This window comes from Columba livia, chromosome 2, assembly GCF_036013475.1.
Source record: "Columba livia isolate bColLiv1 breed racing homer chromosome 2, bColLiv1.pat.W.v2, whole genome shotgun sequence".
Taxonomy (NCBI): Eukaryota; Metazoa; Chordata; class Aves; order Columbiformes; family Columbidae; genus Columba; species Columba livia.
Window position 1 is genome coordinate 49,291,744 of NC_088603.1, and position 25,636 is coordinate 49,317,379.

Consider the following 25,636-nt stretch of genomic DNA (forward strand, 5'->3'; position numbering starts at 1 on the left):
TACAAATTTGTTTTGTTTGTGTGTGTGTTTTGAAAAAAAAGCAAAGTGTTAAAAATGATGTTTCTAAGGAAAACACTGGACAGCTTTTGCATTCTGCTACCTTTGTGCTCCCCGAGCAAAACTAGAAGGACAGAAAGCAACGCATTTCCCTGGCTGACAACTATCCTGATCTTGGTGTGTGCTTATGGAGACGTACATGGTGCACCACCTGTGGGGAGAATGGTGTGGAGGCATGAAGCAGCGGGTTTGGTAACAGAACAGACACATGGCTCTTTTAGGAGTTAATATAAACTGGTACCACTTAGAGCAGTCTTGAGGTGATAGTAATTACATCAGAAGTGGAGAATTGTTATTGACAGAGGTGATTAATAATGAGTACACAACTGCATAAATAGTGAGAGTCCAAGGAATTGTTTTGGAAACAAAGGACTTCTTAAATAAATGGGCATAAATAAAGACTGTGTCACTGCTTGGCAAAAAGAAGTGCCAGATGCAGGTTAAGCTTTATCTTCATGTTGGTTGTATTAACATACCCCAATGGTGAACTATGAGTTCTACTTAAGAAAATAAAGTGTGCCTGTATCAACTAACATCAAAATGGCCTATTTAAACCCAGGCAACTGTCAGACAATTTACATGGCTCGTTTAAGGGATGCTTTGCAGGGCTGATTTGGAATGTGTAGGGTGTTTGTTGTTGCAAGGAGGATGTGATTTGTAACCGCAAATCTGGTTATCTTTAAATAGCTGCCCAAGCTGCTAACTTTTTTCACTGGTTAGCTCATCGAAGAGCAGCCATTTCCCAGGAATGTGTCAATATTATACAAGAGTGTTTTTGAAAGCACTTTAAAAACATTTGATTTGGCTGCATCCCTTGTGATGCTGGGGCGATACAGCTGGGTGGTGGATGCACAAGGAACAGGCAGCTGGGCCCACGAGCTGTTCTCTCCCCAGCTGTGATGCTCTGGTGTTTATCAGCTGCCATGATTTTAGTGGTTCCCTTTCACAAGTAGTCCACCTGATTGTGAGTTGTGCTTCTTTAGTAATTTATCAATAACAAAATCTTATCATCAGTGTTTCTCAAATAAATTATATTCCTAGGTGTCTCTGCGTTTCCTACTAGTCATTCTGAACCTGCTGCCATAAAATTCACTGCTTTTTCAAAAGTATGCTGTTAAAATGATCTTGCTCAGAGTTTGATGCTTCACTTAGCTTTTCCATGCTTCTTCGCTGCAACCAGTTAGAATAACCAAGGACAAATGAAAGTTCCTCCTCACTGGGGTGTGCAGAGTCAATGAGAACGGTAAAGGGGACAACTGGCCGACGGAGACTGTGATTTCTCTTGGACACTGGTGTCTCACTGGGTGCTTTTCGTTTTTTTTCTGTGTATCATTTCCAAAGTTTCCTTGACAGGCTGTTGCAAATACCCGTGTCAGCACTGGTGTACATAAAGCAGTAGGTGCTGCCACAAACATGTATCTTTTGACTTTTGATCAAAAATGGAATATTTGCAACGGGATCACAGAATCTCAGGGATTGGAAGGGACCTCGAAAGATCGTCCAGTCCAATCCCCCTGCGGAGCAGGAACACCTGTATGAGGCTACACAGGAATGTGTCCAGGTGGGTTTTGAATGTCTCCAGAGAAGGAGGCTCCACAACCTCTCTGGGCAGCCTGTTCCAGTGCTCTGTCACCCTCACTGAGAAGAAGTTTCTTTAAATGGAACCTCCTGTGTTCCAGTTTATACCCATTGCACCTTGTCCTAACGTTGGTTGTCACCAAGAAGAACCTGGCTTCATCCTCATGACACTCACCCTTTATATATTTGTAAACATTAATAAGGTCACCCCTCAGTCTCCTCTTCTCCAAGCTAAAGAGACCCAGCTCCCTCAGCCTTTCCTCATACGGGAGATGCTCCACTCCCTTAATCATCCTTGTGGCTCTAAATTTGCAAGTATTCAAAGTCAGGCAGGGGAAGAGCCTTAACAGTGGGCTCAACATTCGTGCCTCCTGTCCATCCCGCGGTATCCAGCACTGCTCCAAAGACCTTCTGCTCATCCGCGGCCGGGGTTACGGGCGGGCCGGAGGGCCGGGGAGGGCGTCCCGGGGGCAGCGCCACGTCGCACGGCCGCGTCCCCGCCAGCGCGGGGAAGGGGGGAAGGCGGGAAGGGGAGACGGGCAGGCGGGGCCGGGGGATGGCGATGCGGGCGCCGCGCCGCTCCGCTCCCAACTGGGGCTGCGCAACCCCGCGGCGCGGGTTGGGGGAGCCGGCGCCGAGGCTGCTCCTCCCCCGTCCCGGGTGGAAGCGCTCCATCCACGTTTGCAAGTTTGTAGCGGCGGGAGGAGGAGCGGGAGGGCCGGGCCCCCTCCATCCCTCCCCTCGCCGCCTAGAGCACCCTGCGGCTGCCCCGCTCCGGGCCCTCCATGGCGGGGCCGGCGGCCGTGCGGTGGCGGCGGCGGCGGGGCCCCGGCTGCGGGGCGCTGCTGCTGCTGCCGGCGCTGCTGGTGAGCTGGGCGGCCTGCCAGGCGCCGCCGGTGCCCGCCGCCGAGCCCCCGTGGGACGGCGCCGACATCAGCGTGGAGCGGCGCTTCGTGCCCGAGAGCTGCCCGCGGGCCGTGCGGCCCGGGGACTTCGTGCGCTACCACTACCTCGGAGCCTTCCCCGACGGCGCCCGCTTCGACTCCAGGTCTGGCTTGAGCCCGCCTCGGGGCTTGGCTTGTAGCCCCCGCGGGTTTCTGGTTGCAGCCGCCTCGGGGTTGGGTTCGTGGGAGGGTGCTCTTTGGGGAGAGGAGCGGGGCGAGCCGTGCACTCCGCCACGGGGGCGGTTTTGTGGATGTTCGGGGATGATGGTGCCGGGTGGAGGCCGTGGTTGAGGTTCAGTTCATGTCCCACTGCTCCTCCCAGCCCTTTTGGGGTGACCAGTTAGCAGGCTAGCGGCAAGCTGGGCAGCGCCGTACGAGCAAGAGCGCAGGATGCACAGACCACCGTGGGAAGGTGTCTTTGAAGTGTGAAAAGGCAAAGGCCGGGGGTGTGACTGCTGGGGACTGAGGGCAAGACCTCTGCTGTGGCTGGGTCCAGTTCACGGCAGTTTGTGTGCCCCGAGGGATCCCCGTCATGGTTTCCAGCTGCTGCTCCAAGAGTCAAGACTGTGAGGGTGTTTGGTTCGCCTGGTAAATGGGAGCACACATAATATTGCAGTCAGTCACAGTATTTAGTGATTTCCTGCCTGTTTCTTGCTGTATGCTTCCTGTGTCTTCTCCAGGCTCAAACCTACTAGAATGCAAACATTGTTGAATCATTACCGAAAATACAAGAATTATCAGGCTGTGCTTACATAGAAATTTTTGGATAAGTTACTCTTGAATAAATGTGACCTATGTACAGTAAAGCGTCTGGCCACTTTCCTGCTGTTATTTTGGGATCAAGAAGCCTAAATAGTGGGATCAGGAGATTGTGAAGGATGCTGATGCTGCTGACAGCTTATTTGTTTTTCCTTGCTTCATTCATCGCCACTGATCAAAGTATTACTTGGAAAGAAAAAGCAGAATGTATTTTCAGTAATCCCGCTAATCTTCCTTGTGCTTCAAGGAAAATCTACAGCCTTAGGGAAATAACTGTCTTTCAAAATAAGCTCAGCTCTTCCTCTGGAGCTGGCTGTGCTTCAGTAGGTCGGCAGTGCCGTTTCACCAGCACGTCTATGGATAAAGCGCGGGATGCAGTAGCTGGCAGTTGGGCTGGCGTTGGTGCAGTTTCAGTGGAAAAGCACAGCAAGGACAGTGAACTCATTGGCAGCTCACAGTCTCGGCAAATAAGCCTTAGCTGCAGATGTGAGGACGCACAAAGAAAGGCAGCATCCTCCCTGCTCGTTTTACAAAAATGTGACAATTGGAAAACCAGCCGTGAGTTCAGAAATGCGTTTCTGATTTCTGCAGATACATCCTGGGGCTGACTTGTGTGCTGAGTTGTACCAGCAACTTCATGCGCTGAGGCAGGACACTTGGAGGGGCTTCCCAGGAGTTTGCTCTGGTTTCATTCCAATTTCATTGTCATTTGGCTCTGGATTATTTGGGGCAGGAGCATGCTGTGCATAACTGGACAGCGTTTATCTCTTTGTGTCATTTAAATATCAGTAAATAAATAACAGTTACGATGGTCTAACCTGAGTATTTGCATGGCTGTCTTCATTTCAAAAGGGTGCAAAAAGTCAGGTTTGTTCAGCTTGTCTTTTTTTTTAATAGATGGCAGCTCCTGTTCACATACATTTTTGTTATTCACTAACTTGGGTCTTTTTTAAAAACTGATGACAGTGGTCTAATGTGTTAAGATAACAGAAAACTAGGAGATTTTTATGTTTTGTACGTTAATGTAAGAAATACTTTGTGGAATGTTTGTCGTGAAACTTTTAATGTTGCCTGCGTACAAGTTAAAGACATTCAGTCACTTTATACTAAAATTAGCCTATTAGAAAGCCCATTTTTCTACCTGTCAGAGTTGCTACCTTTGTTTTTTAAAGCTTATGAAAGTGCTTACCAACATCACTTTAGTCAAACACTGCTATGAAGTCAGTCTAGAAAATAATGCAGGTGTTGAACTAAGGGCAGTTTTATTTTGTTTCTTCTTCAGGTGTTGAAAGTGTTCTTGAGGTTTACAATTGTTTTTATGTATTTGCAAGTAGAAAGTAGTAATGCGGCTCTTCTTAAAAGGCTGTTGACAGTCTTAGTGATCATGACTGTCACATGAATTAACCAATGTGCCTGTTTTTTTTCCCCATCTGTATTTGCATTTTTATTTCTGTGGCCATAAAATGACTTGCATTTTTAAATCTGAATTTAATTGCCTAGTCATCTGCTGTGAATTGGGTAAATTCCTCTAATAGATACGGATTTTGCTTAGTTTTCAGGAATCCACAAAGTCAGTCCCGCAAAGGTGCATGATGTGTTCGCTGCTTTGTTCAACTCTCTGCTTAGCATCAATGTTCTTTTAATTGTAGGTTTATTTTTGGCAAAAAAAAAAGCTCTTCTGTTTTAAGTCCATCCCGGATGTCTTACCAATCTTTGCCAATTGCTACAAAATACCACTTTTGGGGGTTTCTTAGAACCTATTATGTTATTAGTCTTAACATCTCAATTATGATTTTGTGTGTGTAACAGAATTTGTCAGGAGTTAATGTAAATGTTTTCCAGCCTTGCCTGGGAGTAGGAATATTTGTGCAACCGAAAGTGAATGGTCTGTATAGAGAGCTGTCTATTTTAAGGGAAATGTTTGCCAGAAGAAAAAAATGGATGGAGCAAACAGAGAGATCACTCAGTAGAGTATTTGAGGGATTCAAGGCTCTGGGGCTGTTAGGAGGCTCAGTATGTTGTGGAAGTGATGTGTACGCTCTTCGAAGGAAAGTTTGACATAATTTCCCTGGTGATATCTGGCTACTGGCTGCTTTCCAGAATATTTTAGCAGACAAAGAGATACAAGCCTTTTTTAAAACTGTTTTTTTTCCAATGCTGCCTTTTATCGGTGTGGGGAGAGGGAAGAAAAAGTCCTTTAAATTATAAAAGGAATTTCAGAAAACGGAAGCAGTGAAAGCTTAAAAATAGACACGAAGCTTTAAAAATGCTTCCTACCAAACGTTTCTACAGCGATTAAAAAAATTAAATGACAGCAGTAATTCAGGCATGGCAAAGCAGGGTCATTGTGCAGTTTTAAGGTGGTCAGGCTAACCGTGTAAGCTAATGTTAGTGTTCCGCTGTGGGAACACTGCTGCTTTCTGTGGAAAACTTCATTGTCATTTAAGCATAATTTATTTTACCTTTCAGATCTTTATATATTATCATAGTGGAAGATGATTTAGCTAGCTACCTTGATTCTTGGTCTGGCAAACTTGCTAATTAAAGTACCTTTGCCATTTAAATCTTCGTGACGTGGGAGCTGGGAATGCGGAGAATAAGCAACCAATTGGAGAAAATAAATAACCAATTGGCAAATCTCACAGATATTACCTGAAAAGGCATCTTTTTCCCTTTCCTCTTCTCCCACAGAGAATCCCCAACTGTGATGTTTTGTGCTGTAAAACCTATGGACCATTGTGTAATGTTTTTGTGGTGTTACTCACCGAAATCAACATGCTGAGACCCTACTGTGTATAAATATAACTACTCCTACATTTTTACAGTCCTAAAATTACATTCGGCCCTTTGAAAGCAACCACCAGGCTGATGTGACCCCTGGTGAAAATGAGTTTGACACCCCTGAAATAGGTGGTGAGCAGTGAACAGGAGAGCTGGGTTGAAGTCTCAGCAACATTTGTATTTCTCCCATCTCTCAGCAGCTGTCTCAGGGCAAAGCTATGCTAACAGGGCAAGAGGTTAAACTCCCAAAAAAATAGTGGAATGGTGGGTAAATGAACCGCTAACATTTTTGCCTGCTTTTCCACCTCTAGCTATGACAGGGGATCTACGTTCAACGTGTTTGTGGGAAAAGGCCAACTTATTGCTGGCATGGACAAAGCTCTAGTCGGAATGTGCGTGAACGAGCGGCGGTTCGTGAAAATTCCCCCCAAACTCGCCTATGGGAGCGAAGGCGTCCGTAAGTACAGCAGCGGGCCAGTGGATTGTGCAAGTTGCGCAAGTGATTTGGCAGAGTCAATAGGAAATGTGGTCACGAAAGAGCAGGGTAGAAATGACGAGCGGTGAACTTCACAGAGGTTCTCCCCTGCTCAGGGGTGTTCGTTAATCCTACAGCCTCGCTAATTGCTCCAGGATCCCTCTGTATGCTGAAGGAAAAGATCATAGTGAACCTCCAGCAAACGAACCTAGATACTAAATTTAACTTTATTTATACCTACCTCACTGTTAGTTATTGTGTTTTTGCATTGCAGTGCTGCACAAAGGTCTTGTCAGTGCCCAAAGCAGCTCTGCTGTACAGACTCTAAGGGAAAACAAGTGCTAAATCAAGATCAGTTTGCCTGATGGACATATTTGATATCAGTTCGTGTTGCCAGATTCTCCCCCTTAGGTAGTTGCAACAGTGACAAGGGGCCAAGGGGATGGACTAATTTGTCCCTAAAGTGGTTTTTTTTATGTGTGTTTTTTTTTTAGGGTATGCATGGATTCGTTCTCTTTTTGCTGTTGTCTTGTAGAAAAAGGGAATTAAAACTGTTTGTGTTGGTTTGCTGTTGCAGCTGGTGTGATACCCCCCAATTCTGTGCTCCATTTTGACGTGCTTCTGGTCGATCTCTGGAACTCGGAGGACGAAGTGCAGGTTCAGACTTACTTCAAACCTGAGAAGTGTCCTCGGACAGTTCAGGTGTCTGACTTCGTCCGATACCACTACAATGGAACGTTCTTAGATGGGACTCTGTTTGATTCAAGGTATGCAGCTGGCTTCTGTGTCTTTTTGTATTTTAACAGGTATCTCATGTCACTTAAAGGCATCAGTTACTCCCCCTTCAGTGGTATAACAATTAATGTTAATTGCCCAGAAACACAGGAAATGAAAGCAAACCTCATATAACTGTCAGTAATTTATTCAGAGAATATGGAGCAGCAGTACCAATAAAACAGTACATTATTTCTGCATGGATGTTACCAGCCCAGATCATTGCCTGTATCAGCTAAAAAATTCTATAACCACTGCAGCATAGCTATTCAAGTTAGAGACAAGCTTTATAAATTAAGCAGAGTTTGTAATGAAATTGACCTACTTATACCCTCCTACTGAGATTTTAAGTTTACAGCATGTGTATTTCATGAAAGTTTGATGGAAGATGATGCTTTAACATCAGCTGCCATTATGCTTGTGAGCCGGTTTTCAGAAGCTCTGTTAGGTTCCTGAAATAGCTGAGCACTCTGGAAAACACTGCCCAGCCTCCCTTGGTAAATCAAGGAGCAATATTTTTGGAGCAGCAAGTGATGAGTTATATTGTGCATAGCGTGTGGCTTTTGAGGATTGATATTGTTGTTTCCCGTGGGTGTTTGACATTTGGTTGTGGGTTTATTTATTTGTTTGTCTTTTCATTTTTAGCCATAATCGGATGCGAACTTATGATACCTATGTGGGAATTGGGTGGCTGATTCCTGGTATGGACCAGGGTCTCTTGGGAATGTGTGTAGGAGAGAAGCGCATTATCACCATACCACCTTTCCTGGCATATGGAGAAGATGGAGATGGTATAAGTTATTCTTCTTTTTTTTGTAATCCTAGTCATCCATATTTTAAAACAAACGTGTACTTTTTGTATTGTAAATTCATGAGCAGCATTATTACCCATTTCAGACAGATGTAACAAAGTGATGGAAAGAGAAGTTCAAAATGTATTATGTACAGGATTATAGACTGATTAGAAGGTACAATATTTTTTGAAAAAAAGTCAAGGGTAACTTACTTAACAGTTGATACAGTTGTTATCTTTATATACTGGAATTTTGTTTCGTTCAGAGAGTATAATCTGTGATTAATATCTAGTGGTTCCAAAAATGTGAAGTCAGGTGCCCGCATAATTCTTTCAGTGACTGTCACAGAGAGCAGAAAACAGAAAAAAGGAAAAGGTATTTTTACTTCCAGTTTTGTTGTTCTTTTTGCAACCAGTGCTCTAGGAATAGTTTCAAGATGGATTAGTTGTCCTATGAGACTATATGCAACCTGCAGGTCGTACATAGAGGTCCCCATGTTAAAGAGGGGGCAGTTAGGTATAGTTTGGGACTCTTCCTGAAATTCTTTCTCTACTCTAATGTTTAAGGATCTGTCTGTGGTGTACAAGGTTTCGTAGCCCTTCCATGACTTCATTACCATGAACTGTGATAGCCACCTTTGTGGATAACACAACTTTGTGGAGTTATGTTTTAAAATTTTGCAAGATCTTGAGCTCATTGGTTCTCAGTCAGAGCAACCCACCCTATTATTTGTGTATTGATGGAAAGGTACTTTTTCACTGAGGTACCCAATTTACCCTCATTCAGCTTCCATCATGTGGTCTCCTGTTTTGATATGAACAGTATGGGAAGAGCCGATGTACCAGATTTGTATTCTAGTGGTTATTTTATGCACTTTCATGAAGTGTGTTGGAAATACTGGTAGACTGAACCACGCAGCTCAGATGGAGCTGGCGAATGTTGACTGAGGTGGGTGTTGCTGAAGAGGCTCTGGTTTTCACATCTCAATAGGAACAGAATGAAATAATTGAGTTGGAGAATTGAGTGACAAACCCACACGTGGAACAAAAAACGACTAGCTAGAAGCAGATTACGCCAACTTATTTTGGGAAGGGAGGTGCCTGATATTCGGCAGTAGGTTATAATACTTTTCTTCAACAAACGTGTTTAAGCTCCTTCTAGAACACCTGCTATTTCTTACCAGTTTTCTGCTCTAACATTTTCATAGGTAAGGAGATCCCTGGCCAAGCTTCCCTCGTCTTTGATGTGGTTTTGCTAGATCTCCATAACCCCAAAGATGGCATTACTATTGAGAACCAGCACGTGCCTGAATCTTGCGAGCGGAGAAGCCAGACAGGAGACTTCCTCCGGTACCATTACAACGGCACGCTTTTGGACGGCACATTGTTTGATTCCAGGTAACCAAACCCTTCATCCCTACAGATCCCATTTTCAGTTGACTTCTCTGTCCATAATAGACCCAGATACAATTATTTGCTTTTTCTTCCCTTTTGATTTTTTTTTTAGTGAAGTTGGAGTCTTCTCTTCTTAAAAAAATCTCACAGAAAATTTCAGTATGGGAAGACAAAGACCTATTTTGTGTTCTGACAGTATCACAGGCGCCATCTAGGGGTGGTGATCGACCTGGTGAAGCTGTGTATGCTTTAGACATACGTACCTGAAGACTCCTTTCCCCGTAGAGTTTCATCTGCCAAATAGGAAATACTGCTGAAGAGAGTGAGAACATAAATATGATTCCCATTTTATGTCCTGGGAATTTTGAGTCAGTGTGCTAGTGGCTAGTTTGAGGTTAACCTCAAGACAGTCTTTCCATTTGTACTTGAAAACTGTTTGCATTTTGAAGGTTAATGTCTTTTCAAGACTGAATTCAGCAACAAGGCTTCTGTGATAAAGGAAGAGGGATTGCTGTCATGTCAGATTCAAAACTCTCTGGGTACATGAGCCTTATATACAGAATTATCTGGTGAATAATAAATACCCTTGTAGCTTCCCATCACTTTTGTTAGCTCTTTAATGAGCAGTACTTTACTTCCACACTCCAGCTTTTGGAACGCCTGGCACAAGTAGCTAAAAGAAGTTGAAGATCAGCCACTGTAAAATGTTTTACAAAATAAACTCACGGAAAAGTGCTTAGTATTGCTACACCTGCTGCACGCTGAAGATCAGCAAACATAAGCTGTGTAGTAGCCACGTGTGCCACTTCCCATGAGGAGGAGCCAGGGAATTGTATCTCGTGTAATTGAACTGAGGTGCGGTGAGGCTCGGAATCAACCTCGACCTCCCTGCTCAGCTGCCCAGCTTGGTGGGAGGATAGAAAGCAGGAGACCTGCATCAGCAGCCGTCACTGTAGACCTTAATTTACAGCTCATGGAAATGTGTAAGTTAAGAACTTGAAGCTTATCCACAGTGTGCCCAGAATCTCTCTCTTTTGAGATGTGAGCGTTGTCTGTAGTAATTAAGCAGTTTTTGAAATGGCTGTAATATTTATAGAAGAGTTGTTGTCAGTAACTAGTCATAAATGCTTTATAGACAGCAGCCTCTACATCACTCCGAAGTGCTGATGGTTGTTAGAGGGCTTGTTCGTTAGAGCATCATATCCTGGCTTCCTGCAGAATTTACAAGAAAGGCCAATATCTAACAGGTATCTGTGAAAAAACAGAGCAGCTAACAATAGTTATTGAAAGCCTTGGAGTTGTCCAGGAAAAAAAAAATCTCACTATTACAGGAAGCATGCCAAAAGCACTACGAATGTCTGGGGTCAAGAGCTCTTATAATATTATTTCATCTTTTTTTTTCTCTTTTTCTCTGCAAATATTCCCCTGGGCAGCTCAGTCAGGTCTATTTGGACTTCGAGCATTTGAATAAACCTCTAAATTACATCAGGGTCTGTATTGGTCTTGCTCTTTCCCAGAGTTACCTCATAAAGACGGACTGAAACCTTTCTGCCGTCCCTTCTTTGGGTTGTGCCTTCATATAGCATGCCTTGAAGAGAGGCAGAAGACAGACACATCCTTGTAATAAGCATCATTTGTTGTTGTAGACTTGTTTTATTCTCTTTAGGTGCTGAAGCAGATCCTTCAACCTACGTAAAAGTGATTGGCATAGTTTGGAAGGGAGGGATAGTATTGATGCTGTTTTGTTGTCATGACTCATTTTAATTCTGTGCATCCCCGGAGAACTGATTTATCCCACCTCCTGCTTGTAGTAGTTGGACTACATAGCTGTGGTTGCAAAACGAGATAACTCAAGAGTGTCTCATGAAAACTAACGTAAACTATATCTAGTTGATAAGCACTTACTAAAGTAGAATCGGGGAAGAGAAGAATTTGAAGGAGAAAACTGGTTTTTTTTCAGTTACTTACCAAAACATGTTTTCTGTTTAGTCTAAAATCCATAAATAGGTGAGATTTTCTTTCAAGATATAGTAGAAATGTATTTGCAAATAAACTGTTCCCTAGTCAGGGTCCCAGTACTGATTAATAAATGACACATGCATCACTGACTGATGAAACCTGGTGGCTTGGAGTCATTGAACATGGTGATTGCATTGTGGCTCTCTGGTGCTAGTTAATGACTGTGTGTTTGGCCTTAGCTGGTTTAAGAATTGTGTTGCAGACTTACTGCAAGATTCTGTGTTTTCTTGAGTGCACTTGCCGCTGCTAACATGGAAATATTTTCTGTAGCTATTCACGAAATCGAACATATGACACCTATGTCGGGAAAGGTTATGTGATTGCTGGGATGGATGAAGGTTTGCTCGGTGTGTGCACTGGTGAAAAACGAAGAATAATAATCCCCCCTCATCTCGGATATGGAGAAGAAGGAAGAGGTGAGCTTGGCTTTCCATTCAAGTCTTCCATAATTAACGACGTTTCCTTTATTATTTAGTGCATCTGTGTGTAGTTCAATTTTTTTGGCCTTTGAAAGGCATATGAATTAGTTCGTTATTTGGTGGGCATGCAACTGACAGGATTACACCCAGGATTTGCAAAATTATTTTAATTAGCTAAATAGGCAGGACAATAAGAATGCAGAACAATGTCACATGTAATTGGTGACCTGAAATTATTTGGATAATTAGTGTTTCAGGCAGGCTGGTACTTGGTGACCTGAACTCATTTGGATAATCACTGCTTTAGACAGACTGGTACTTGGATGCCAGGAGCTCCGCAGCATGAGATTGTCCTTCCTGTGCGTCTTCACAAGCTCTGGATGCTGAAGGAATTCAGCATGTTAAATTTTCTTCCCCATTCCTTCCACAGCCACGGGTTTTGTGGACTCTTAAGCCACCTGTATAAATGGTGGATGCATGTAACAGCAAAGTATCTGTTTATGTGTGACATACAGTTTGGATTCCTTTGGGAAAACTCTTTAATACCCAAAAAAGATTGCTGTGAGAGGTTGAATATGATAACCCTTCCAGCTTCTAGTTTTATGTCTCGTGTTTCAAAAGGTACCTCCTGAGATGTTACTTGGAAAAAGTGAGGTAGAAGAAAAGCCTCTCTTCTGGGAATTTGAATTCTATGCTGTTGATCTGGCAATTAGACTCCTCCAAAAACAAAACCCACTCCTGGTTCTGTATGTGTCTATCAGTCCTGGTAATGCAACTGCACATTATCCTGGGAAATGGGGAAGAAATTGCTTGCTATCAGGACGTTTTAATGAAACATAACCTTTCAGACGTAATGGCATTTCTTGAAGCTTGAAAAGGCCTATCAGAGTTTTGATGATCAATAATAAATTGGTACATGAAATAGAAATCAGTCATTTAGGATGGTCACAGGTAATATGTGGCTATTTCTGCATAATTTGCATATTCAGAACAATGGAAATCTTTTTCTTCAGTGTTGAACCAAGTGCATGTTTAGTGCTTTGCCACCAGTTCTTTTTCCTGCGTTGGGTGCAGCCTGCATCTGTTGCGTACAGAGGAGATGTAGGGCTCCAATTCTGAACAAGAAGAGCAAAATGACTCCGCAGCAGCCACAGTGGGAATATGTACTCCTACAAGGTGCAGTACCTGGTCCTCATAAGCCCGTTTGGGTTCCATTTCTTCCTTTATCTTCCTGATTTGCTTCCTATTTAGGAAAGATTCCAGGATCTGCAGTGCTGGTCTTTGACATCCAAGTGGTTGACTTCCACAACCCCTCAGATTCCGTCAGCATTACTGTTAACTACAAACCTTCCAACTGCACCGTACTGAGTAAGAAGGGAGATTACTTGAAATATCACTACAACGCTTCGCTCCTGGACGGTACTTTGCTAGACTCGACGTAAGTATATCACCTGATAAAGAAGATGTCCTTAGCAGCTGTGGAAGTAGAATGAATGGAATAAAGAATTTTTAAGTGAAAAAATGAGTACTGATGTAGAATGTGTTTTTCTTTTTATGTCTGCCTGCCTAAGATATATAGGAGGAGAAAAAAAGAGACAATCTATCATAGAGTGTTGTGAGAACTGGGAGCAAAGATGATGTAGGAGTGTGTTGGAGAAAAACAGACACTATAGGTGGAGTGATGAAACAGGCTGTTTGCATGGCAGTCTGTTTACATGGGCTAATTCAGGTGCCTTGGCCAGTCGTACTAGAACAACACAGGGCTCTGTGTGAATGAACTGTCCAAGTGGATTCAGTTTCTCGGGTAGGATTTGTGCCCTGCCATGATTGAGTGCTCCTGAGAGAGATCTGGTACAGGTACTTGGTGTAGTCTTGTTAAAGCGTGATTTTTAGTAAATGATGTTTTATAGTAAATGTATTTTATAGTAACCGGTCACCATCATGTCTGTACCGCACATGGGTGCTAGTTTTCCTGTATTGTTGTGTTGTGGTAAGTGTCAGCATGGAAAAACCATCAGACTGTTTGATCTTGACTGTGATTATAATGTTCCTCTTCCTCCTTCCTGTTGACAGTAGCCCTAAGAAGGAAGCAGAGGTTGCTCCAGTCTGTCTCATGTAAGACTAAAGTGAACCCATCGCACTCTTTGCTGCAGCTACAGGAATACTTCTGCCTTTGTCTTTTGAATTGTGCAAGTCATCTCAATAACATTTTATTTTTGGAAGGGAAGTTGGGAAGACCTATTTTTAAACAGGTTAAAATTAACTTAGGAAGTAGCTCATAGGTTTCACAGTGTACACAATAGCTTGCAGAGCTGAAAAGTTGGCATACATTGAGTGCGTGCTGCGATGCTGTAGGCAAGTATGTATGCAAGTAACGTGTTTGGATTGAAAACACCTTTTGTATGGCAGGAATTCTCAATTCCCATTTTGCAGCGGGAACCAAGGGATGTCAAGACTGTGTTATTCAAAGCCGTTTATAGAGAATCAAAGATCATAAATCCTGTGCTCCTAATGTTAAGGCTGACCTCCCAGCCACTGAATTGTTTTCTTTCCAAATAATACTCTGTTGTACAAGCATGTCCTGCAGTGGTACAGCCAAGCCAAATAACCCAAGAAAGGAGACCGACAGAAGAAAGAGTCCTGCTGTTGTGACATATATCAAGTAAAAAGTCTTAATGCTGCGTGCTCTGTGTTTAGAATCACAATACATATTTAACTCCTGGCGTTTTAATTTGTGATAAGTTCTATTTTTAGAATTGAACCACCACAGCAGCAAGTTATAATTCAAAATATAATATGGTTAAATAGCAATAATAGTAGTGTACTTCCAGGCTGTCTCGGTTAAGTGACTACTACATTATAGCAACTTCATAGCGACTGATTTCATTAAAGGGATGGCTGATCCATATGAATGCACCCACATCCATTTCGGTTGGTAGTTCTGGGACAAATGTACATGTGGAATTTGTACATCTGCTAAAAAGTCCAACTTCATTAGTTAAAAATATGTGAAAGGCAAATGCCCTTATTTTGAGATAAAGTACGTTTGGGGTTTAATGACTTTAATTAGATTTCATTCAGGAAGCTGGTGAATTTAGTCCCAAAGGACGTGTCACCAGGACACTTCCGTTTGGTGTTGGCTGTAACTTGCAACTGCTTGGTAAAACAGAGCATTAGGCATGAAGTTAATTTTTGGCAATGACAGGACACTAACTAGAAACTGCTGTTTTCAACAGAAATTCTGTATTATACATTGAGGGGTTTTTTGTCTTTCTCCTCCCCCCACTCCAGACACAGCCTTGGCAAGACCTACAACATAGTTCTGGGATCTGGACAGGTGGTGGTGGGGATGGACATGGGCCTTCAAGACATGTGTGTCGGGGAACGACGGACGGTTGTTATTCCACCCCATCTGGGTTATGGAGAAGATGGAGTTGGTGAGTGAAACCTATCGCACATCCCCGTAGCGTCTCTTGAGTAGCTGAGACACGAGTTTGCGTCTTTTGTTACTTGCTATGCATGAGGACGTAAGGTGAGTGTCTCTTTTGCAGTTTGCTCTTTTCCTTATAAGTTCTTAGTAACAGGAACGGGGACAACAATAGTAAAAAGAACAATATATTAATAGAAGTGACAAGAACTCTCATATCTCAGTACGTGTGGTTGTTGCTGTTCTTCTGAGTTAAAAGACTTGAGGAAAAGGAGTCTTGTTGGGAGATCATCAAGATCAACAAGCTCTGATATGCGTGGAAAGAGTTGCGTAAGTTGCTGTTTGTCAGGCATCATGTGTCAGGCTTAATGGAGAATCAATTTGAGATAAGAGATAAAGAAGCCTTTTCACTTATACCTTTCTTCCATGAAAAATAATGAGTATTATATATGGAACATTTTATATTATTGTATAAAATTATATAGTTATATATAATAAACAGAACATTTATATATAATAAACAGAACATTTCCTCATAACGTAAAAAATCTGCTGTGTTAAAAAAAAAATTATAAACGTACCTGTCATAGGCATTTGCCATCATTCAAATTGCGTTTGATAGACATGGTCTGAAACTTTGCATGAGTGTTGGTGTTCTGGTATATACCCAGATATCTGAAGAGGTTGCTTGTTTGCTACTGGACAGAAATCAGAGCTGACCTCAGTTTTTCTTTTCGAGAATAAATTAAACTCCTTCCGTGGTTTCATTGGGGTAACATCCCAAGCTATGGTAACACCGTTGTGTGTCAGTAGCACCTTCATACATCTTGTATCAGCAAGATAAAGGGAAATTGATTAATTTGTGCAGTTTTACCTTTATAAGTAAAAAAAATTGGATGCAGTTTATGTTTTGGTCACCTCTGCAGAGATGAACAGGAAGATTTGCTGGGCTTGGGGATGGCAGTAGTGAACCTGTTGGAGCAGGAAGATAAATTTAATTATGGATTAAAAGGAAATACCTCTCTTTGCTATCTGTTGTGACAGAAGGAGAAGTGCCTGGTAGCGCTGTCTTAGTTTTTGACATAGAACTGCTGGAACTGGTGTCTGGCTTGCCTGAAGGGTACATGTTTGTATGGAATGGTGAAGTCTCTCCGAATCTTTTTGAAGAAATAGACCAGAATCATGATGGAGAGGTTCTTTTGGAGGAGGTAAGCTGAGGCAATGAAGACACTTGCAGTAGTTTTCTCCTACCACCAAGAACTCAGGTGTTGAAGAATGGGGTCTCTTCTCCCCCTCTTCTTTCCCTCTTCTCCCATGGTGTTTGTTGTCAAGTTAACAGAAAGGCAGCATGTCAGTTAAAACATGGTTATTTAGCTTAGAGATAGAACCAAAAATAAAAATTAAACACAAGAATGGTCATACTTCTGAAGACCATTTACTATTGTGGTCTCTGGCTGTGAGATGCCATCCAGCATTTTAAAATGCCAATGGGGTAAAATCAAAATCTTGTTTTCCCTCTTCCTAGCACTCTCTTCCACCTTTTCGTTTTCCTTCTTTCTCCATCTTCTCTCTTGTGTTGACCTCCACTTCTGTCCTTGCAGAGAAGAAAAGAGCTTTTATCAGTCTAGAGAATGAGCGTGGTGGGATGTGACTGTTGTTATCCACATCCTTCTGGGCACCTGGCCAGCAGGAGAGGGTGAAGCCAAGGCGATATGAGAGGATGCGTGGCCTAAAAGGTCTAAATAAATGTCAGCGGTAGGTCTCATTGCTGGAGCTCATGTAACAGGTAGTGCCAGAGATAACAGTAATTGAAAAAATTGTGTTTGATTGTGCACTTTCTGTTTTTGGCAAGCCAGCAGTACGACTTCTCTCGGTTGCTGTCTGATTACCGTGAACAACTTCAGAATATGTATAAGGAAAAGGATTTTTAGGGAACACTAACCTCGTAACCTTGTAACCTTCCCCACCATGGAGTCAAGTGGAAGGCATAATGCCTGAAGCTACTTCAACGAATCTCATGGTATCCTGATACTTAAAGTCTCTTTTCCATGTTTCATCCTTTTTTTCTGTTGTTCCTTGTAAGATACAGGTGGAGGTCTGTTTTACAGTGTGAGCTTCTTGTATCAGCATGCAAAATTGAATCTCCTCTCTCCATATAGATCTCTTCCTATGTCACACACTCTATTCAAGTCATGTTCCCCCTGAATTATGAAAACTAACTTTGTTATGGGTCCAGGACCCACTGGAATAAGTGAGGAAATCCCTGTTGAGCTCCACAAAGTTAAACCTCATGTGTCTGTCCTAATTAGTCCAACTTAGGTTGGAAGCTTTATAGGATATTAATAGTATACTTTTATATAAGCTTAATAGTAAGCAGTAAAATGCTCAATAGTCAACAAAAAATAAATGCTACTTTTGTAAATACACTTAAGTTTTAAATGTCTGCTCCATTGTCAGCTGCTTTCTCTTCCTTTCTCTCCACCTAGTTTTCAGAGTACATTCAAGCTCAAGTTGATTCTGGCAAAGGAAAACTGGCTCCTGGTTTTGATTTTGAAAAGATTGTTAAAAATATGTTCACCAATCAAGACCGGGATGGAAACGGTAAAGTTACCGCTGAAGAATTCAAGTTGAAAGACCAAGAGGCCAAAGAGCAACACGATGAACTGTAGAGAACAAGAACAAGAGTCCTGAGCTGACCTACTGTTTGGACGTGTGAACTGGAAGTGGTTTCGGCAAGCGTGTTTATGGAAGATGAGCACCCAGGTGGCCTGTGTCTGCCTGTGCCTGTGTGCTGGTAAGCTGTTAAAACAGGAAGAGAATCACAGTTGGAATTGTTGGTGTATTTGAAAAAAAGCATTAAGTGCCTCAAGATAGGATGTATAAATGGATAAAGGGCCACATGTGGCGTCATGAACCATGTGGTCGGTGTTTATGCTAAAGATTAGAAGTCATCATTGCACAATACTCAGTCACATGGATGGATGGATGGATGGATGGATGGTAGGGAGGAAACTTACCAAGTGCTTTTAAGAGTTTTAAAAAACCTTCTGTATGCAAAACATTTCTGCTGGACATCAAACCAGAAAGTATTCCCCATGAAAATAACCTGTAAAAATGGTCAGACGTTGAGCCTGCTTCCTTTCAGAAGGCATGAGCACTCTTTCCGATAACTGAACAAACTCATACGAATATTTGCCAGCGGGAACTCCCATTTGCAAATTGGAGAACATGCAGATGACAGCTATGCCATTGCAAAGTTTCCATAAGCTGTGAATTAAATTAAACAGCCCTAGAATTGTAACTGCGTGTGTTGGGTTTTTACCTTATGAATAAAAGTTTACTGCCATCGGTATTGTATTTAATTAATAACCGTGGCTCTTCTTGCTGCCCTGTTGAAACAAGTTTCTGATCAGTGATTCCCAAGCCTTTCTAATTGCAACCTTATTTATAGTTTTGTTAGACTTTAAATATTAGTATTATGGGGTCCAAATGCTGTCTAAATGCTGGATACAGTTGCTTTTATGTTGGGCTTCTGCATCCTATTTTGGGAATTGTTAGGCTAAGGAGTAAGTACTTAGAGCTTATGCTGCAGAGCAGCCTGGCGTGGTGAACAAACAAAAAGACAGTGATGGAATCAAGGAACAGACCCGTCCGTTTGTGTTTCCAAATATTCTGGCTTATCCCTCAATACCAAATCATCCCTGGGAGTGCTGTTTAGGTTATGTGAACTCCCAGGACAATGACCCATTAGATCTATAAATGTAGCAGGCTGCTTAATAGAAAATACACTAAACAGACATGTTTTTCTGCATCCCCCTCGGTACACTCCATGTAGAGAGCACAAATACATATAGTGCGGCACTGTCAGAGAAGTAGAAACGAGTTATGTTGCCATTACCAGCTTCGTGCCTCGTTCCTGTCTTTTCTGGATCTGTACATGTGGGTTGTAAGCTCCTCTTTTTAAATGCTGGTATTTCAATTGGGTAAGAGCATTTTGTATTGGTTTTTAATATGGTTGTTATAGAAAGTGCAGTGAAATATTTTTTTGAGTTTGATACCATTAAATGTTGGATAACTGATCTTTTTGTTAAATAAAATGCTGATCAACTCTTACTGTTAAAGTTTTTTTTTTGCTTCCTGGCATTTTGATGGGTGGGGGATCCGACTAGAAGCAAAACCCCTTCATGCAGCACATGGCAGCCCTGTCACGAGTGTGCTCAGTGTTGCTATTGATCTTTAGGGGAAGGTGTTTCCAACTAAGATTATTTTATTCAAAATGATTGAGAATTATAAAGCACAATAAAAGATTTTGCTTTTGTACTTCACACAGGTGAAGTGAAGTCATTCTTTGGCTCTAGGATGCATTCCCCACATTCCCCATCCCATATTGCCATCAGGTGTGGGGGTCAGGAGGGTGATCGTTCTCTCAGCTGGGAGCTCCGAGTCTCATTGAATGAAAACATTTTATGTAAGAAACGTTTCATTCCCCAGGCCAGTGAAAACAAACTCGTTGGGCTTTGTATCTGAGATTTTATGTTTTCATCTGTAGCTCCAAAAACACACCTACTGCATGTAAAATGCTGGAAATCTGATCTGGTTTGGGCCTAATGTAAATACAGGCCCTTTATACCAGATGTAAACATTGCGGATATCAGCGGCGGGTGCTTGCGATAGGTTTATGATGTGAATGGCTCCTTAGAAGAGTTACCACCTTGTGAAAGCAGCCTTCTCGGAAGACTGCAGCACAAAATTTTCCCTTTTGTCTTATGTGGAAGTAGGTTGCTCGCTTGTCACTGGGGTTCAAAAGCATCGCATGTGCACACTGTGGAGCTGAGGAGCAAGAAGGCAGTTGTGATGGGAGTGGAGCCAGCAGCAGTCCTCAGCGTGGAAACCACTCCTTGCTCTGTTCTCACACGTACCCCAAAAAACAAGTCTGTCTTTGGGAAATCCAGGATTGATTTATCTGAGAAAACCTTAGCGAAGAGGTCATTCTGCACCTAGGATATTGGTAATCTGGGTAGCATTATGTAGGTTTTTTTTAAAATCACACCTCCTGGTTCAGGTTGATCATGTAAGTAACTTGTTCTAGAAAGCTACACGTATGCCATTTCAGGAAGTAAATTATTTGGCATGCACAAAGTTAGTTCTGTCAGATGACTGCAATGTGGCTTAGTTGCTCTTAAAACAATCCAGGATTGTTTTATCTGAGAAAATATTAGCGAACAGGTCATTCTGCACAGAGGATCATTCCAGATGGTTCGCAGGAGGTGGTCTGAGGAGGTCCTAGTAAACCAGGATGGCGGAGTTGTCCTCCAGGGCAGATGCAGGACGAAGAGCAGCAGCATGCAGAGAAGTACAGTCAGTTGGTAACCCCGAAGATCTCCATGCTGGATTTTCTTGGAAGTGCACATCAGTGATGGGATAGCAGGTACAACTTCAACAGTGCCGCCAGTGAGAGTAAGTACACCTGGAATTCTCATTCGGTTGCTCCCTAGGCCATAGCAAACATGGCTTGTGATCCATCTAAATGACTTTTTTCTGTCAAGAGGAAGTTTTTGTTACCCACTCACCTCATTTCCCCCCCCAAAGTCTGGAGGTGCCATTTTGGAAATAAGAATGGAGCTTTGGGGGAAAGCAGAGACTAAAAGGAAAAAAAAATACTTCAAAAAAAATATATTTACACTGGGCATTTACTTGTGCAGACAAAGGCAACAAAGGCCAGGACTACCTGGATGCATTGGGGTAAACTGCATAAAATCCAGAATTTTTGATAACTTATGTAGACCAGTCCCCATCAGTTCTTTTCCTTCCTGTGGGCAGCTATCAGCTCGTCCTTCTGTGGAAGGCCCAGGGCTGCTTTCCTTCTTAAAAAAGGGTTGTACTTAGTTCAGGTGCCTCTACTCATTGCTTCTCGTAGTGAGTGGCAGCCCATGGAAAGTGAGGGCAGTCTGCCTGCCAGTGAACCAAACTGAGGGTGAGGGGGAGCTGGCTGGGAACTCAGACTGTGCTGGTATGGACTGGGATAGCTGGGCACAGACCCACATCTCCAGTGACAAATCAATCCCTCTGCGTCACCGTCCTGTTAGAGAGGGTGGCCCGCGGTGGATATAGATGTAAGGGAAAGATTTTCTACCTCAAAGCATAAATGTTTTATGCAGGTGTGTACTTAACTGAGACAGCTTGTTTAGAGAAATAGATGATGGGTCTTTAAGGGTCATTAGTAGCCAGATGAAAACGGGCAGTTGGGCTAAGGAGAAGCTGTCCGGAGGTCAGAGTGCTGGTGTTATTCTCAGAGCGGGGCAGCTGACTGGGATCAGGCAGCAGGCTGATGAAAGGCAGCTGCCTGCAGTCAGGGCTGGCAATTACCTACCGGATTGTCAGAGGCTTAGTGGAAGAGAAAAGGAACATGGGTGTGTAGCCAGAAAAATCCAGGTATTTATAAATATCTTTTCTGTGGGATTTTTCCTGCCCTGATTTGACCAGAGATACTTTCTGCTGTATAACTCTGGATGTTTTAAGTATATTTTTAAAATTTTTTTTTTGAAGTTGTTGAACTCAAATGTTATTTTTTTTTTCCATATGAAAAAATACTCTGATTTTTATTTGAGCTTAATAATGGCATCTTTAGCTAGTGCTTGGTGCAAGCTTTTGGCTCAGTTCTGGGCTATCAGTGTTTGACAGTAAGGAGACATTTGAGCTGCCTGCGACACCCTCTCAGAAGGAGGAAACATTTTTAGCTAAATAAAGGTCCTAAATACTTGACCTTGGACATGTGCTACAGACGGAACAGATATTGTGAGTGAGTGAGGGGAAAGGTAACAAATTAACTTTGCTGCTTATTTCTTGCCTTTAACTTCAGAAATACACTTACGGCTATGGGAAAATGTTCTGGGAAAAGTACGATACCTTTCTTTCCAAACTGAATCATAAATGAGATACACTTTTTGGGTTGTAAAATGTTCTGATTTAGAGATTGAATTTAAAAAGACATAATGTGAATAGTATCTCTCTCCTGAAACTGAGTGCAGAATCTGGGTGGCATTTATTAGAATTAGACTTGCTGGAGAAGGATGATTTAACTTGTAACTGAGGTGTTAATTTTGTTTGCCATTAGTTTTGTTCATGGTTTTGGAGCAGTGGCTGAAAGTATCTATTCTTATTTCTAGGCAACAGACCAGCACCAAAAAGATGGGATTTTGAGAAAGTAGAGAGTATCTACAAATGCATCTTGTGTTTTTCCTTAAATACCTTATCAGCAAGAGTTATGGTTGGTAGTGAGATATGAGATGATGAAAGGATATTGGTAATCTGTGTGGCATTATGTAGGTTTTTTTAAAATCACACCTCCTGGTTCAGGTTGATCATGTAAGTAACTGTTCTAGAAAGCTACACGTATGCCATTTCAGGAAGTAAATTATTTGGCATGCATGAAATTAGTTCTGTCAGATGATTGCAATGTGGCTTAGTTGCTCTTATTTTCCAGCAAAGGCTCCCTGCTCTGGCAGACGCAGGCATACAATCCGAGACTGACAGGATTTAGTGACAGAGGGAGAAAACGTGCTGGAGATTTTAACTTACCCGCCTCCTTGTGGAAGGGTAAAAATCCTTTTCTTTAACTGATCGTCGTTGTGGACTGCATATTTGGTCATTATCCATCTGCTTGGAGGTGAGAATGGAAAACCTTCCTTACAAAATGCTTTAGAGATCATTGTTTGGTCTGAAACGCTCTACCAAGTCAAAGACTTTTAAGTGTCCATGTGGTTTGGAAACCATCAAGTGATCACTTTGGATATGCCTGGGTTCTAGCAGACTGAATACTAATTTCAGTAACTGAGATTAAGATCTAGTTGGAGTTCTGTTTTGCTAACTAGTTTTAAAGATACTGCTTATTCTGTATTGCTCTGCATGTGCTTTTCTGTGTGGTTTTGATTGATTGTTTTTTCTTTTCTCTTTTTTTTAATTGTGAATGGGTTGAATGATGAGATCTTCATCGCACTGAAGGAGCGATGGCTGGATGCCTGTAGGGTTGGGTGAGGCTGAGGAAAATTTCTGGGAGGAGAATCAATGAATTCATGTGACATCCTGAGACAGGTTGGATGGGACAGTCCTGCCTCTCAAACACCACACAGAGAGACCAGAGTTGCCCCTTCCTTTTCACTGATGCTGGGAGGGCCAGGAAAATCCATTACACTTATAGCCAGAATGATCTTGTGCCAGAGTGTGTGTTGCTGTGGAGCTGTGGGTATTGGCCACTTTTCACATACTCTAGATTTTAACTGTTATCTGTATTCCAAAGGTAACCTGCTTGTAGATGGAAAATCTTGTCCCAGTGTAAACATTGGAAGTATTGCCTGGTAATTAGCCCCTTGCAACTGGAGACTGGTTGAGTAAGCAGTGCATCCAAACACCTTGATGTTTTCCAGAAGGCCTTTGCCTTTTGGACTTTTGTTTAGCATCTATGACAAAAGAGCCAGCATGATTGCTTGTTTAAAAAACACCACCAACCCTCCCCCGCTAAAACCTTGATGTTAGCTCAGCTTAATGGAAATTCTGTAGGTGCCTAAAACCCAGAATGTAGACTGTGTCTGCTGACTTGCCCTGTAGTGTTCCCCAAGAGTGCACCATGCCCAGGGTGGCGCAGACTCAGTCACACATCAGCTGCAGCACCCGCTGGGCACTTGGTTTTGTGTGCCTGTGTACGAAACAGGGTGAGCAGCCGCTGTCTCTCAGTGCCACTGACTCAGCAGCTGTCACTGCCGCTGTCAAGCGCTCCCCATCTCCTGGCTTGGGCTGACAGGTTCTTGGCAGCTGCTGCTCCTGTCTCCTCCTGTCACTGGCACTGCCAGGGCAATTTCAGCTCTTCCAGTCTGCTGACACCTGAGTCACAGCTCTCGGGTGGATGGCAGCCAAGATGCTCTCCTCTTCTCTCCTCGGTAATCTTACGGTTTAAGTGGTTTTCTGCTCAGACGGACAGCTTCCAAGTCTCCCGCTTCTGCAGATCTACCTGCCTGTGCCAGAAGTAGGGAATTACATGAGTGTGGGTTGTGTACGTGGAGGACATCCTCCCTCAAACACTCTTTGCCTGTTAAGATGCAGGCTGGAGTTTGTGAATTTCCTGCGCTCAGCAGTTCCCTGTGGGCACAGCACGTGCAATGGGGTTATGAAAGGCTGCTCACACCGCCACAGGCTGTGCATCAAGCCCCTGCCATGCGTTCAAAAAACAGGAATGATTTAATTTCCATTTTACTGCAGAGGATGCAGACATGGTGTAAGGAAACTGCCCTGCATCCTGCCTTCTGGGAAAGGTTCCAGCAGGTGTGGGAACAAATAGAAGCCTGGTGATCTGGAAAAAATTTGACTGGTGCTACTGAGTCAGAATTTAGATAATGGACCGTAGGTTGGATGAAAAGGCCATTTTGTGAGACATGTCTTACTTGCCAGTGGGAGAGAATGCAGATCTAGGCTCTCCCATATTTTCATTACAGTTCCTCAGGAAATGGAAGATGACACGGTTTCTGCTGTGTATGAAAGAAAGCAAAGGGGTACCATGACTATATTGCACATTAGGAAGTAGTATGATTGCCCCTATTTTACTGATGGGTAGAGCTAGTACAGCTGAGACCACTTAGGATCAGGGTTACACCACCATCTCTAACCTCTCCTGCAATATATCAGAGTAAGTTTCTAAAGCTGTGGCTATATTAACCTATATCATTCCTACATGACGTTGAGAGATACTGTAATGTGTTCAGCACAGGGGAAATACTTTCAGAATAAATTTTTCATTATGATGGTGATGAAACACTGGAACAGTTTCCCAGAGAGGTGGAAACATTTAAGGCCAGGCTGGACAGGGCTCTGAGCAACCGGATCTAGTTGAAGATGTCCCTGCTCACTGCAGGAAGTTGGAAGGGACCTTCAAAGGTCATGTAGTCCAACCCAAACCATTCTATAAAGACTCAGTAAAGAGGACTTGCACAATGAAGCTATGAGAAGAGCTAGATGCCGTACTGATACTTGTACTTACAATTTGCAGAGAGTGGGAATGTGACCTAAAGCCAATCTGGAGAGGTGTTCTGTAAGTGCTTCTGAGGTGTGGGGCTGGTAGCAAGAAAACTTGATTTTGCAGCAGGGCTAAGTCAGCTTTTAAAATCCAAGAGCAAGATCTGGCTTTGTTTTGATTTTCTGTGCTTGGAGCAGCTCACTGAGAATACC

The 25,636-nt window shown here is 42.8% G+C and overlaps 1 protein-coding gene across 2 annotated transcripts; it reads left to right on the top strand.

Moving 5' to 3' along the window:
• Nucleotides 1-2,252: 2,252 nt before the first annotated feature.
• On the top strand, nt 2,253-19,534 carry FKBP9 (FKBP prolyl isomerase 9). 2 transcript variants are annotated; one of them, XM_065055168.1, is made up of 10 exons: nt 2,260-2,683; nt 6,431-6,576; nt 7,172-7,361; nt 8,014-8,159; nt 9,370-9,559; nt 11,846-11,991; nt 13,246-13,432; nt 15,286-15,431; nt 16,466-16,629; nt 17,908-19,534. In XM_065055168.1, the coding sequence occupies exons 1-10, from the start codon at nt 2,421-2,423 to the stop codon at nt 18,088-18,090; spliced, it is 1,761 nt and encodes a 586-aa protein (XP_064911240.1). In that variant the 5' UTR covers nt 2,260-2,420; the 3' UTR covers nt 18,091-19,534. The 2 variants fall into 2 exon arrangements, with proteins under 2 accessions (XP_064911241.1, XP_064911240.1); XM_065055169.1 differs by lacking the exon at nt 16,466-16,629 and having other exon boundaries at nt 2,253-2,683.
• Nucleotides 19,535-25,636: the final 6,102 nt, after the last annotated feature.